This window comes from Perca flavescens, chromosome 7 (genome assembly GCF_004354835.1).
Source record: "Perca flavescens isolate YP-PL-M2 chromosome 7, PFLA_1.0, whole genome shotgun sequence".
NCBI classification, from domain to species: domain Eukaryota; kingdom Metazoa; phylum Chordata; class Actinopteri; order Perciformes; family Percidae; genus Perca; species Perca flavescens.
Window position 1 is genome coordinate 18,911,543 of NC_041337.1, and position 14,015 is coordinate 18,925,557.

At 38.6% G+C, this 14,015-nt stretch overlaps 2 protein-coding genes across 6 annotated transcripts in view; both read right to left on the minus strand.

The window, feature by feature from the left end:
• Positions 1-14,015, minus strand: part of LOC114558104 (homeobox protein Hox-C10a) — a 131,164-nt gene that overhangs the window by 84,605 nt on the left and 32,544 nt on the right. The gene's annotated exons all lie outside the window — the stretch shown is intronic.
• Positions 382-4,640, minus strand: hoxc13a (homeobox C13a). The gene is made up of 2 exons (XM_028581853.1): positions 3,921-4,640; positions 382-1,524 (listed from the first exon to the last, which is right to left on the minus strand). The coding sequence occupies exons 1-2, from the start codon at positions 4,582-4,584 to the stop codon at positions 1,268-1,270; spliced, it is 921 nt and encodes a 306-aa protein (XP_028437654.1). The 5' UTR covers positions 4,585-4,640; the 3' UTR covers positions 382-1,267.

Genomic DNA, 14,015 nt, shown 5'->3' on the forward strand with positions numbered 1-14,015 from the left:
CGATCTGGAATAAGAATGGGTCTAAATATCATGATTAATTTGGTATTTTTCTTAGTTTGGTGTCAGAAAACGCACCTTGCTGCTCACCAACCACGCGTAATCACTGTATCCTCTCCCGTTGCCATTAACAAGACTCCAGGATGTTTAATTAAGCACTCTACAACATACAATCCTCACTCGTCCATCAGCTGCTGATAATATGAACTCAGCTTGAAGAGGAAAGACGACAGTGGTTAAAGCTTCTGCTGCTTGATGACACAAGGCTAACTTGAAACGAAAGGAAATGCTGCAAGTACGGTTGATTGACTTGAATATTTAAGCGTTTTCATAATCATCATTTATTTATGAAACACGTTTCCAGTACGTAATTCAACACCACAATACAGTTCACATACCGCACCAAAGTAGAAAATACAGGCTTCACAAGGCGTGTGATCAGCTGCAATGCTACACTAACAAAGACAACAAAAAAACCCAAAATAAAACGATTGTGCATTTATGTGTAATACTCACTGACTTTTAATGGTTTACAATCATTCCAGTTGCATGACAGAATCCTTCACTGACAAAGGAAAACATACAGGTCTTGGGATATTCCAGTTTACAGTTCCGCCATACTAGATAATATGAATTAAATAAAAAGGCATTGCACTATACAGATTAACAACATACGAGCCTTTGTTTAACCCCAGGTTTAAGAGAACATTTCCCACACAGAGGAACAAAGCTTTTGAAATTCAGAAGGAATATTTAAAAAAGAAAATCATTCTTTCGAAAGTCCTTTGTGAGCTTTTTTCTTGAAGAAATCTCAAGTTCAACGTGTCATTACGCCACAAATGATGTCCATGTGGCGATTATCTTTCTAAAATGACATCAAACTGTTTCCTTTGTTTTGATCTGCTCATTGTAAGTTTAAGAAATGCCATCAGTCCTTTTGAGATTTGGCTTGAACACACTAAAAGAAAAACACAACACTTGTCTTTGAAATACAGATATCGTTTTAAATATTATATATTTATATATGTACATTCATATAAAACAAATGTGAAGTGAACTTTCAATATTTTCACAGTTTTTAGAGCATTAGCTCTAACTTGAAAACAGGGGGCGTGGTGGCATGGTCGATGGAGATGATGGAAGTTAAATAAAAAAATAAAAAAACACTGCCAAAATGTTCTTCAGCCACGATTTTCGATGCAAGAGGTAAATATATGGCATGATGTGTTGGAAGGTACGAGTTGTAGTTTCAAAGAGGTCGTTGATCTTCTCAAGTGGTGTGCATGTGATTACTCTTGGATTTACTGACAAATTTCTTCTCCTTGACTCGCCGGTTTTGAAACCAGATGGTGACTTGACGCTCTGAGAGATTGGTAGCGGCCGAGATGCGTCTTCTCTTGTCTTTGGTGATGAACTTGCTGGCTGCATACTCTTTCTCCAGCTCCTTCAGCTGGATCTTGGTGTAAGGGACACGTTTTTTACGCCCACGTCGGTAACTGCTGACCTCAGGCTGTAATGGCACAACATCTACAGGAAAAGGAGAAAAATGCCAGGAAAATATTAGACTATGCGCAAAAAACACCGCAATGTTCACCACACAAAAATAGCAGCAACTGCAGTTGACAAAACTGGTGTACTTCAGAAGCAAACAGTGTTTAGATAGAGGGGGGGGCAGGATCTCAGGTATACTGCACCTGACATGTAACAACGCCATAATAAAATCGTCATCGTCTGTCGTAAGACAGTTCACTAATGTAAAATGTAGGCTACTCCGTTTGTGTTACAGTGCTAGACCATCCTTTGTTTCTGTGAATGAAAAATCACTATCAAGTTACAGTCACAATCTCCTTAGGCTACTACACGTCAATACTTAATCTTCTGGTTGACTATCTACTACACAACAAACCTTGTTAACGGTATCTTAGATAAATCTCTCCTATAGATGTTCATTGAACTGCGGGGTACGAGTGTGTAAGTCCTATAAGTCTCAATGTGGTTGCAATGTGCAATACGCCGGTCAGAGCCTGGTTAAAAAATAGAAATCAATATCTGATAACTAAAGTGATTGCAATTGAAAACAAAACAAAAGTTTTGAATGATCATAAAGTCACACGTTACACGTAATTTAAGTTAAAGTTTACAATTCATCAACAACTCCCTGAATTTCCCTAAAAATTAGACACACTTTATTTCCCCACTATGTTCTTTTTAAAAGGCCCCGAAACCTTTTGGCAGTGGGTACCTTATTTGTTCAGGTAAGAAAAGTTCTGGGATTACACCCATTCGCCAAGACTGGAGCTGAGTGCAAGGCAGTCAACGAGAAACATGACAGGACAAGTATGGCAATACCTTGAGAAATAGTGGCAAGCTGTGAGACATGACACTTTTTACCCCCATGTCATTTTACACTTATGGGCTGTGGATATTTCTCCACAGTTCGTGGATATTATGATTGATTATGATAGTTCTTGATTTAGGCAAATTAATATTCAAATATTAGCCTCTTTTTTCTTAAATATTGTGTTATAGGAAAATTGAGTGTGTATGTGTGTGTGTGTGTGTGTATATATATATATATATATATATATATATATATATATATATATATATATATATATATACACACACACACACACACACATATTATACACATATATATATACAGTGTGTGTGTGTGTGTGTGTATGTATATATTTTTTTGCTCTAAAAAAATACAAAAAAAGCAGTGAAGTCCACTCAGATGTGTGTCTGTGCAAAATAGTTGTGTGTGTCTGTGGTGAGTTTAGTGTGTGTGTGTGTGTGTGTGTGGCGAGTCAGAAGGACAAGGACCGCACGCTTGTGTTTTTGTGCATGTGTGCGCGCGCATTTGACTGTGTGCCCGTGCTTGCGTGGCTTGCTCCTGTGTGTTTTCAATATAAAAAGGTGGCTAATATTGTGTGAGAGGTCCAGTCGAGGTCTGATAACTTTCCTATCCTAAATTAAAATACCTACAGATTTTACTGAGATAATAAACCCTTGTGGTAAAAGAAGCAGTGTAGTAAACACTCTGTAAACTGCATACTGGACGGGCCCCTGTGTCCATCATCAGGTATTTTGCATATGATACTAAGTAAAACAAAAGGCGAGCCTGAAATAAAGCCTATAATGTGAACTGGTCAGTGGTTGTGAACCATTCGTGCAATATGATTTTGAATGTTGTACAAATGAATCCTGATATATATATATATATATATATATATATATATATATATATATATATATATATATATATATATATATATATATGTGTGTGTGTGTGTGTGTGCATGTATGCATGCATGCAGGAGACTGTGGACACATCGCAGGGCGCTGAGATTTATTGGCACCATCCAAAACACAGTAGAATAGCTTAGTCACTATATTGTCAAACAGGGGGCAAAGGTATGCACTAGTGTTCCTTCCTATTCAACGTGACTGAAACTATATTCATCACATGACTTTAAGGAAAAAAATGCTACAAACTGTCGAAAACAAATGCTCGTTTCTGAATTTAACCATTGAAAAGGGCCATGCAACTGATTTTTACGCACATTTCTAGGATAACTAGGCATGATGATTTGTTCCATGCCAAACAGAAGAATATCACTGCCTTTACTAACAGAGTCCATAAAGAACATAGGGTAACTGACATATGATTGGCAGTTGTATGTTTATTCACAACATTTAGAGTTTCCCTGGACTTCTTTGTAAGTTGATATTGGCACTTTAACACAAAAAAAATGTATACACTAAGCAATAACATCTCAGCAGAGTAAAAATATCTGACTACATTTAAATAGATTTCTTAATGTGATGGCACTGGTATTTCCAGCGTACAAGCCGCTGGACTAACCTGCCTGGAGACAGCTTTAAAAAAAGAAAAATCAAACATAATTTTTACATACCTGGAAAAGGTGATTTCCAGAGATGAGTTGACTGTGTTTGCTCTTTGGAGCAGTACACCTGCCCATCCCAGCCGTTGGAGAGAGCCCAGTGCTGGTAGCCCTCCATGGGGATCAAGGCGTCGTGCCTCGGTTCGGGATGGGCACTGATACTAGGCACCACCGACACATCGAGATATCCAGGGACAGCCTGATATGAGCTGGCGAAACTCGGGTAAAAGGCAAACTCTTTCGCCCTGGTAGACAGTTCTTCCGTGGGCAGCGCTGTGCTGGGCTCGGCATATTTCTCTGCGGGATGGTACGAGCAAGGCTTCTGCTGCAAGTTCACGTTGTGCGAATGAGACAATCTACAGCCGTAATATGGGTTTCCAAATGGATAACCGTAGCTCAAAGATGCACTGGATGATGTTTGTGGAGCGGGACACTGCCGGCCGGTGTCTGGAGAGGAAATATCCGAGTAGACGGAGCCCTGGTGGGTCGCTATGGTGCCAGAATGTCGTCCCAGCGCGGGGTGCGACATCAGGTCCCTGCAGTGGGTCGCAGGGCAATTACCGCTCAGTCCCTCCATTGTTTGGCTTTTATTCTGGTTGTTTTCATTCGGGCTTTTTTCATAAACGTACATCAAGGTGTCCGCCCAGCGTGGATGCAGGACCAGCGAAGTCGTCATATCAGGGGCTGCCGATGCTTTTTAAAAGTCGACTACTCCAAGACGGACACCTCATTTCCAACTACATTTTACACCAAGCGCATGCGCACTCGAGACCCTCGTGTGTCCACTTCATTAAGAATCTGGCACGTGATACGCTAACAAGTCCTACGAGATTGGGCTTGTGAGTTGGGGCAGAGCAGCCCTTTAAAGACCCACTGCCTCACATGTCACAGTTTTTTCCTGCAGAATACCAAGTCATATCATTGGTTTAAATCACTTAGACCCACACCCTTAAAGGGGAGTTTGGATACTTTCAAGATTGGGGCAAACGAAAACAACCTGTGAAATTTGGCCGATTCCGAGGACTGCCAGAGAATATAATAGCATATGATACATGTCACAGTTGGTACATGGAAAATAAAAACATACATTTCTTATTCAATTATTTGTATCTAATCTTTCAACTTGCTTCTTGGCGTACTGGTGCGCAAACTTTGTGTATAACTGATGGAAATTATATGTTCCGGCTGAAGATTAGTTTGATTAGTAAATGTATCCTAATAATAGAAAATTATTTAATCTGGAATCCCTGGTCTGTAGTCAATGTAATGTCTATCATGTATGTATTACGCATCAAGAAACACAGTACTGTCAAAGCAAATATGTCTCCGTCCAATCTTATCAACACTCCTTTTCTGAAGGACGCATTTCCTTTAAACCCGTATACAACTGCCACTGGGTCACCTATTAACATGCTGAGATGAGGATCAGTGACTAGTTGGGGACTATTACTGTTCCAGCAGGGCATAATAATTATGTTTTTAATGTTTTAATGTTGCCTTTTAGAGGTTGATATTGTGGAGCCTAAATCCAGCATATTATAAACTTTTGCATGACGTGTTTGATTTGTATTAATCAGTTAGGTTAAAAAAAAAAAATATATATATATATATATATATATATATATATTTTAGCATGTGCGTGTGGTTTGTGTGGTGGAACCAGAACTAGAAGTTTTAGTATTGGCAAAGTTGAATGTCGTCGCACCTCAGCATTAACAGCCAAAGGACAAGGTGAAAATTCCAGGTAAGATACATTGTCATTGTAAATGATCTTTTAGTAGCCTACGTAGTGTCTCTTTCATGTGAAGATATAATTACAGTAATCCCCTATAATAAATGATAGCATCGTTTAGTTCAGGCTACAACTACTTGCATTGTTAAATATTCCCGCAATAGGTTTGGGCAAATATATGTTCCGTCATAGTATTCGGTCTAAGCTTTTTCAGCGATAGCGTGAGCACTAAACTGAGCATTAAACGACTTCATGTGATGTTTCTGTTTCACTAAGCTATTCATTCATAACATACAAGTGAAGCTGACGCTTCCAGGCGAAAATAAGAACAAGGGGCCGCTTTCAGCTAGACTGTGTGTACAGACCTTTTTCAATTAGACACCATGGTAGAAATGCGGACATAGGAACTCTTCCGACACTATTTTTACACGCATCCTCCTTCACATTTGAATAACCACTAGTTAAAGCTCTCTTCTAAATCTAAAACGTCCTTTTAGTTCTCCTCGTCACCAGGCCCCATAATAACAACAGTTGCGGAAATCGTCCATTCCCCTCCTCTTCTTTAAAATACTTCTGGGTTAATATTTAAAACTTCACTGTATTTTTGAGTTTGAAATATTACCGATGGGATAGGCCCACAAAGTGTCCATAAAATAGAGTTTTTGTGATGCCTATCCCATGAGTCACTCATAAAGGAGGCTACAAGCAGCCATACGAAGGGTTTTATCAACATTTTTGCACTGCTGAGTTGCCTTGGGAATAATCAGGCCACCGTTAAGTATTAGTATACTAAGGAAGCTGGACCCCTGTCCTTCCTCGGACAGACTATAGTTCTTTTGTCTCAAGGAAATTACGAAGGGCTCATCCAAACGGCAGCTGCACGGAAGTCCAAGGTCAAGGTAAAAAAAACGCAGACAAACAGGGTCGTAATCAGAGTCTAGACAGACAAGAATGAACTTCACACTAGAGTATGCATGCAAACTAGCTGTTATTTAGAGACCCTGACTCTAAAATATTTGCTGTGTGCGAACTGCGAAGAGAGAGAGAGAGAACTCCAAATAATCCCTTGTGTTTTTCCCTCCCCTAAGGATCAGGAATTTGACAGCTTTTGCGCTGCAGAAAACCGGCTCCCTCCAAACTAACATTTTCCATGAAAGCTCTGACCTTGAGAAGATCACGTTTTTTTTTTTTTTTTTTTTTTTTTTTATGAATGATAGAATGTTATTTTGAGTTTGGTGCATTTTGTTTTCATTCAGCCTAACTTCCACATTATGCCCAAATGTTTGTGCTAAGGTAATAGTTTCGCCCCGTGGGATACACGGATGATGTAGCGTTCGTCAAACAGGCGGCACAGTCTCAGAGATAATAGTTGAAGTTGTTACATTTAGAAAAAATTACTATATTTGATTAAGTTACACTTTATGTTGCAATAATCATAAATCACACGTCAAGCCTATCTCTGGTTTTCTCAAAAACTGATACTACTATAACACTTTCATAATTATTGTTTTAGGTAAAAAAGGAAAAGTATAATAAAGTAAAATCTTAAATATAGTGACAACTGCATAATTCATATTTTCTCTTTTTAACTTTTGCAAGAACTAATACAATTATTATACAGTTATGGTGATAGCAAATAAATGATTAGCCTAACATTAAATATTTTAAGTGTCTGGCGCATTTCCACTGCAGCAAAATGTGCACCGAGACACCAGCGACCCAATCTTAAACCATATACATGATACTTTGGCATCTAATGCACGCCCTGCACAAACTAATTCATAATGGATTCTAAAATATATCGAACTTTAACTGCTAACTTTTGTTTGTATGATATTTCATCAACAGTGGACAGGTTGCAGACACGCAGGTGGATTCTTAGAGAATGAAAATTACTTTTTTTCCAAGTTTGTACATATTCCATTGCAGGGCGGTTTTAAATGTAATGCTATCTAAACTAACTAACCTAAACTATCTATCAATGTAATATTTAAAAATAATTTAGTCACTAATATATACTATTTAAGGCCAAGCCAATTGATATGAAAGTTGATGTTTTCTCACCCATAATCCACCCTAAACTTTTACTTCATGCAGCAGAGATGCTGTTGTGTACGTCTGTGTACATTTGTACATCTTAAATAAGGTTAGGAAGAGCAGGCTAATATGGAATTAATGAGCTGGGTTTACATTTCAATTTAGTCAACAACAACTCGACCAGCAATACGTAGCCATAGCGAAAAGACAAATAATAGCCATTTTACCGTTAGTAGTATTTAATCAAATTCCAAAACCAAATTCCAGTACAGCTAGGTAAAAGGCTAAAACTGTAACCATGCGTCATTGAAACAACATAGAATGCGTCATCACAGACCAAAACATTGATATAATATTGCTGCAGTGTCCGTTTTAATGCATTTTAAGTGTTTGGTGGTGGCTGGTTATACAGTTTGAGGTGGAACATCACTGCAAAAAACGTTTTTTTCTCCTTTATAAAAAAAACAAACAATATTTGTCCACTTTTCATTTAAAAAAAAAAATATTTCTTGAAAAGCGTTAAACTTCTCCGCTGCGGTTTCAGATACTGTTAATTGAAACGACTATCAATATCTTGACAACCGGCCATGATGTGCTGCTGTAAATATCTTGACAACCAGACATGATGTCCTTCCAGACGGAGAGAGAGCCCGTCTGATGCGGAGGTTTGTGGGGGAGGGGAGAGCATCCATTCCCATACAAATGCTGCCTACCTGCGGCTTCCGCTCCCAGGAACTGACTGCATGTGCACATGACTGAGTCAATGGTTCGTATACGCAGGATATGCCCTTATATACATAGGTGCAGCATATTTTATTCTGATCCAGCAGTAGACTACAATAGTACTCTATCATCCCTAATATTTCAAAATCGTATAGCTCTTATTCACATAACTCCAAATAATGTAATGGAAACAAGTGCAGCTATCACAATTGTCAGTTTCCTTTGCCTTGATTTACCTATTGACCACATTTTGTTGCAGTGTGCAGTGCAGTCCCTCCATCAAAATGACTCCGTGTCCGTTTCGTATCAATATGTTAAACGCCGATAAAATGCCAATAAAAAGCAATACTATTACTTGTCAAACATTATCTCACCGGTCTTGAGAATGATGCAAATCCGTGGGCATAAAAAAGTCTTTGAAAAGGCGATGTAGCAGTCCAAGAATGTGTTGACAGCTTGCAGGTAGAGTCTGCGCCATGCATGCTGAAATCAGGTTGCGCTTATGTTTATGAGTTTCCAGCCAGCTTCAGGCTTAGCTCTATATTGTATAATCAAAGTAAACCAAGTGTTTAATTCACTCAACAGTGGACTAGGTCAACCAAAATAACCAAATAGATTCGCACACTATAGCAGTATAAAGGCCATTATAGTCCAAGTGCATTTGTAGAATGAGGATTCGAAGATTTCAGTAAATTAACATGTCAAACTCAATGGGATAAACTTTGGACCCATCAAGGATCTGCACTAATTGAATGGACAAAAATCTGACTGTAGTGCATACATAAATCTCATAGTAAATCAAGACTGGTGCTCATTTGGAAGTTGCGTGTGTGACTCAAGAGCTCCTAGTCTGGCGCGTTACATGTATTTTGCATGTTAATGCCACATTTACCTCTGCAAAAAGGTGAATTGGCTTCATTTTAGTAATACGTATTGCTTTATGTTGCCAGTGTGCACAGCCTGTGTGTGTGTGTGTGTGTGTGTGTGTGTGTGTGTGTGTGTGTGTGTGTGTGTGAGTGTAAAAAGTGGGCTGTTGTTCAGCAGGCTAGAGGGAGAGCAGAGTACTCCACTGGCATGAAAACATTCCTACAAAACTAAAACAGCATCTCAATCTGGTGTTTTCCGTTCGGCCACCCTTTCATTTACGATGAAAAAATCATAATCGTATAAGCCAAGACCATTGCACTTCTATGTTAGCAGTAAGGGCACCGAAAGGCAAGATATTTTGTCAAGAAAATGACAAACCGTGGTGAAAAATATATAAATAGGCAGTGTAGTGCAGTGCTGGTGCGTGACAAACAGAATGAAAAAGCTAGACAAGAAGAGAGGGACATTTAAACAGGCCTTAACACGCGTAAATGGATTGTGTCTTTGGAGTTTTTTGCTTTCAATTTCAGCTCAAGATTCACACATTTATTTCTCACGGGATCTTGCTGCATATGCATGAGCACATTTGAAAATGCATGCCCGACTCTAGCATGCCACATTAGTTCTATTAAAAATGGATATATTACAACACTGTAAACTGGCGTCATTGGGGGGAAGCCATGTTTGTCAAGAAACCAGAATTGTATTGTGAAACGACATACAGTGAATAATAGGACACAAAAGTGTAGAGTTTGGTGTTTGGGGGGGGGGGAGTACCAACCCCCCCCCACACACACACACACACACTTTACCCACCAACACTTTCATATGTGACAGACTCTGCTTAGTCATATCGAAGTTAACAGATGTAGCCTACACATTACAGCAATTCTATCAAAGTAGAGGCTTTAAATTCAGAGATTATGGCTTCTCTGAAATTAGGTATATTTCTGTTCATGTTGGTCGATGGTTTCTGTATGATAATCACTACGAGGTAAATCCATCTTTTTATTTACCAGTGATAATCTACGATAGTTATATGCTGTTAGGAAGCCATCTATGAAAAAGACTACTCACACTACAGTTAAGGGCTAATTTACCTCGGATTTGACTCATAGACTGTTGTTTAAAGTCACCCAGAGCAGTTAGACCATGAGAGGATGGCTGGGGTTTTGACCGCAAAATAAAGCAGGCAGGCGGAGCCGCGCCCAGAGGACAGAGGACAGGCTGGCAGACCACCGCTACAGACAAGCCAAAGTGGATTTACAAAATACAACACATGGCTTTACAGACTTTTTATTCAGTGTACTTATCCTATTGTTATTAAAACGTCAGTGATACATTACCCGACCCTGACACGATTTCATCAAATTTGAGAGGAAGACACCTTTGCGCATCATTTATGCAACACAAAGTGTAGTTTCACAATTTCGATGGAAGCCCATGAATTGGGATTAAATTAGGAATAGGAATACAACACTGGTGTATTGTCAAGCATGTAAGCATCAAACTTTGGCAGAATGTAGTAACATTTAGAAAACAGGCTACATAAGCATGATCACATAAATAGATATACACATCTGGATGTTTTCATACGCGGGTAATTACACTTCCTACACAGCAATAGTCTACAACTTTAGAAAAAGTATATTTTAGATTCCCAATATGGAAGTTGGGAATGCGCGGCCCCATGAGATAATGTCTGTTATGCACAGTCACCAAAGGAGCGTAATATAGATAAAATGTTTTGAATTCGACTTATTGACACAAGGTACTTCATTAAGATATGTTTTTTTTTGTATTTAGTTCTAATGAAACCTATTCTACCAACACGTTACAAAGTAGTGTCTGGTCATTATTGTGGGCCTAAGCCTGCTGTCTTATATCTGAATATGATTTATAAACAAACCGTCTTTTTTATTTATTTTTGTATTAATGTGGTCAACACGTTTATCGCTGTCTACAATAGTCCTGAAGACGTGGATTGTTAATTTCCCGGTTGTAGTCTGGTTGGTGAAGGGGCAACAAAGCAGACAAAATAAATCCACACTTTGACGCGTCTTGTCGGAAGTCCAAGTTCAAGTTAACAGAGGCGGTCGCTCCATCCGTCCAGACAGCAAAACAAAAGACACACACGTTCATCATTAATCATCCCACTTCTTCTCTCACAGAATAAAGCGCTTTAAACTTTCTCGACATATTTCAGACTATATACTATATACTACATGAATACAGGTGCATTTTAAAATGTTTTATGCTTTGATGTGTTGTCCAGAAACAGAGATCTTTGCTGAACTACAACTGGTGAGGATTTATTTCTAGAAATAGGTTTGAAATTAGAAAGTTATTTAAGGCTTGGCATGTATATTTTAAAAGGTAATTAGCAGTTATCAAATTTATTATAACGGGCCCTTTAGACAACCTTAGTGCTTTTTGAAAGTCACCTCTTTTTCAATCGGCATGCTTTATGCAAACTCCAGGAAATGGCAATCTGTATCAAAATAATCTCCTCCAAGGGTGTCTTCCTAAATCTTGAGGCTTGCGTTATAGGGCAATATTTCCACGCCACTTAATGCGCATTACAGCCTGTAACACCATGCCGTTTTCAAAATGTTCACAAATCTAAAATGTGCCAAAATGCTGAGGCCACGCGCTATGGATGTCTGTGAGCTTAACACGCAGCTATATCGTCTACTGAGGAACTCTTTTGCCAATACTGTTAAATAAAAACGGTTTCTCGACGCAAATAATAATCCGAGTAGGCTATATAAAAAAGACAATCATAGCCTATCAGTTTTTAAAAAGGAAAGGGGATAGTGTGCACGAACTTGCATTCACTTCCAGCACAGCAGATCCATTTTTATCCTATACATTTATTATATAATTAAAACTGAAATAACAAATTCTAAATTTCGTTCCTCAAATCACCTCGTTGACGGGATGTACATTCCCCCTTACATTATCTATTAATTCTTAAATGTACCGTAATGCTCTTTACAATGTACCGTACTTCCTGTGGAGCGTAAAGGAAACATTACATTTACGTAAAGACAACCTGTACGGAATAAACTATAATCTAAACACTATCGTTAATAGTTCAACATCTAGAATCTGTTTTGCTGTGCCGAACCTAAAACGTGAAGCTATTTGATATATGCAAATGATTCATTTATATAGCCCACGCTGTGAAGCACACTTTGCTTGAAGACACCAAATAAAAATCCGAGAAATTTACAGAAAGCGATTTAGGGACAACTTGCTCATCCAGTATTCAGTGGCTGTATGAAGAGCCTAAAGTCAACATAAGAGCTGTGGACTGGAACATGATGGTCGCACCTGCTTGTTTTTGGTTAACTCGTTGCGTGAGGAAATCTTGAAGTGAAATGGTGCGCAGGAAGCCATACTCGGAGTCATTTCAACAAGGCAAAAGTAAAAGGGATCTAATATATTGATCCAAACTGTTTGTTGACGCAGTTTGCTGCAGGGAGCAGCACTGAGGCCACGCTGCTACAAGAATATTCATTACAGAAATGCCCTAAGCATTTGGCAAAATGCTTAGTGATCATGTGATTCAGCAGAAGCACGTGGCTACGGGAACTTGCTGTACCTGAGCCACCAAAGTAAGGTATTTAGAGATGGCATTTACATTCAAATACAAAACTATGGCAATGGGGCTTTCCTTCTAATTTTGTAAACTGACGATGAAACCACTGAAAGCAATTCTGAATTCAGTTTGAGTTTAAGTTCACAAATGACAAGTTGACCTAAAACATCAGTTAGAGCGTGTTTCAGCTCTTTGTGAAAGTGAGTTTGAAGTTTTGAGATGACTGCTAAAATAACCTATCACTATTTATGCGTTAGGTTGATACTATAGGCCTAAGCATATATGCAACTGGATGGTTATAACACATTATAATAAACGGCTTGAAATAGAGAAGCGTTTTCTGTGTGCAATGTGATCTTTCTCATTGCGCCTATACCTGCAACCAAGCCTGTGCACGTGATACTCCCCCTACCCAGCAAAATTACATAAAACAATAATTAAACTCTTATTTTTGCATTCATGCATGTATTATTTGCCAACTGCTGTCCTCAGTTCAACCCATTGATCTCGGTTGTTTGAAGAATGCGTTTGTGAGTAAGTAAGTAGCAAAGAACGCATGCTTAATATTAAATATGATATTTATATAGGTGAGAATAGCAAAAGTAGTGAACACTATTTTAATAAACAGTCTAACAGACTTCTCATAAAAAAACATTGATTTAAATGTGTACAAAGACTCCTCGTGTGATAGATTATTTCTTGTATATAGACTTAAAAGTCGAACGACATTCTATGATTTACAGGTTTAAGTCAGATCCCTCTCTTTTCGCGTGTATTGGACATTCGACTATAACAGGCGATGAACATGATGGTTGTCCTGAAGACTGAAGAGTTTGTTGTCTTACAAAGCAAGCGCAAACATCAATTCGTCCAGATTTTGAAATCCCTTATACAGGCTAAAACAAAGTAACCAAAGCTCGAATTAAATTAAAGACAGCTTGGCTATCCAAAGTGGAATTATGGTGAAGTGTGTACTGTCGCCTGCTGTCTGGTGAATCACAGTAGCTTGCTCTTGGTTTATTTTTGCGCATGGCCTAAATGAATAGAGATGGACGGCAAATTGACCCATGGACCAAAATGACTGCATGTTGATTTGTCGACCAGTGTATTGCACACATTATGAAGATGAGCAAGACAAAGTTCA

Bases quoted from the DNA above. Each gene is read 5' to 3' on its own strand.
- hoxc13a (XM_028581853.1), bottom strand. From the start codon at position 4,584: ATGACGACTTCGCTGGTCCTGCATCCACGCTGGGCGGACACCTTGATG. The intron at 1,525-3,920 runs GTATGTAAAAAT...CTTTTCCTGTAG, and splicing joins CTGGAAATCACCTTTTCCAG to ATGTTGTGCCATTACAGCCT.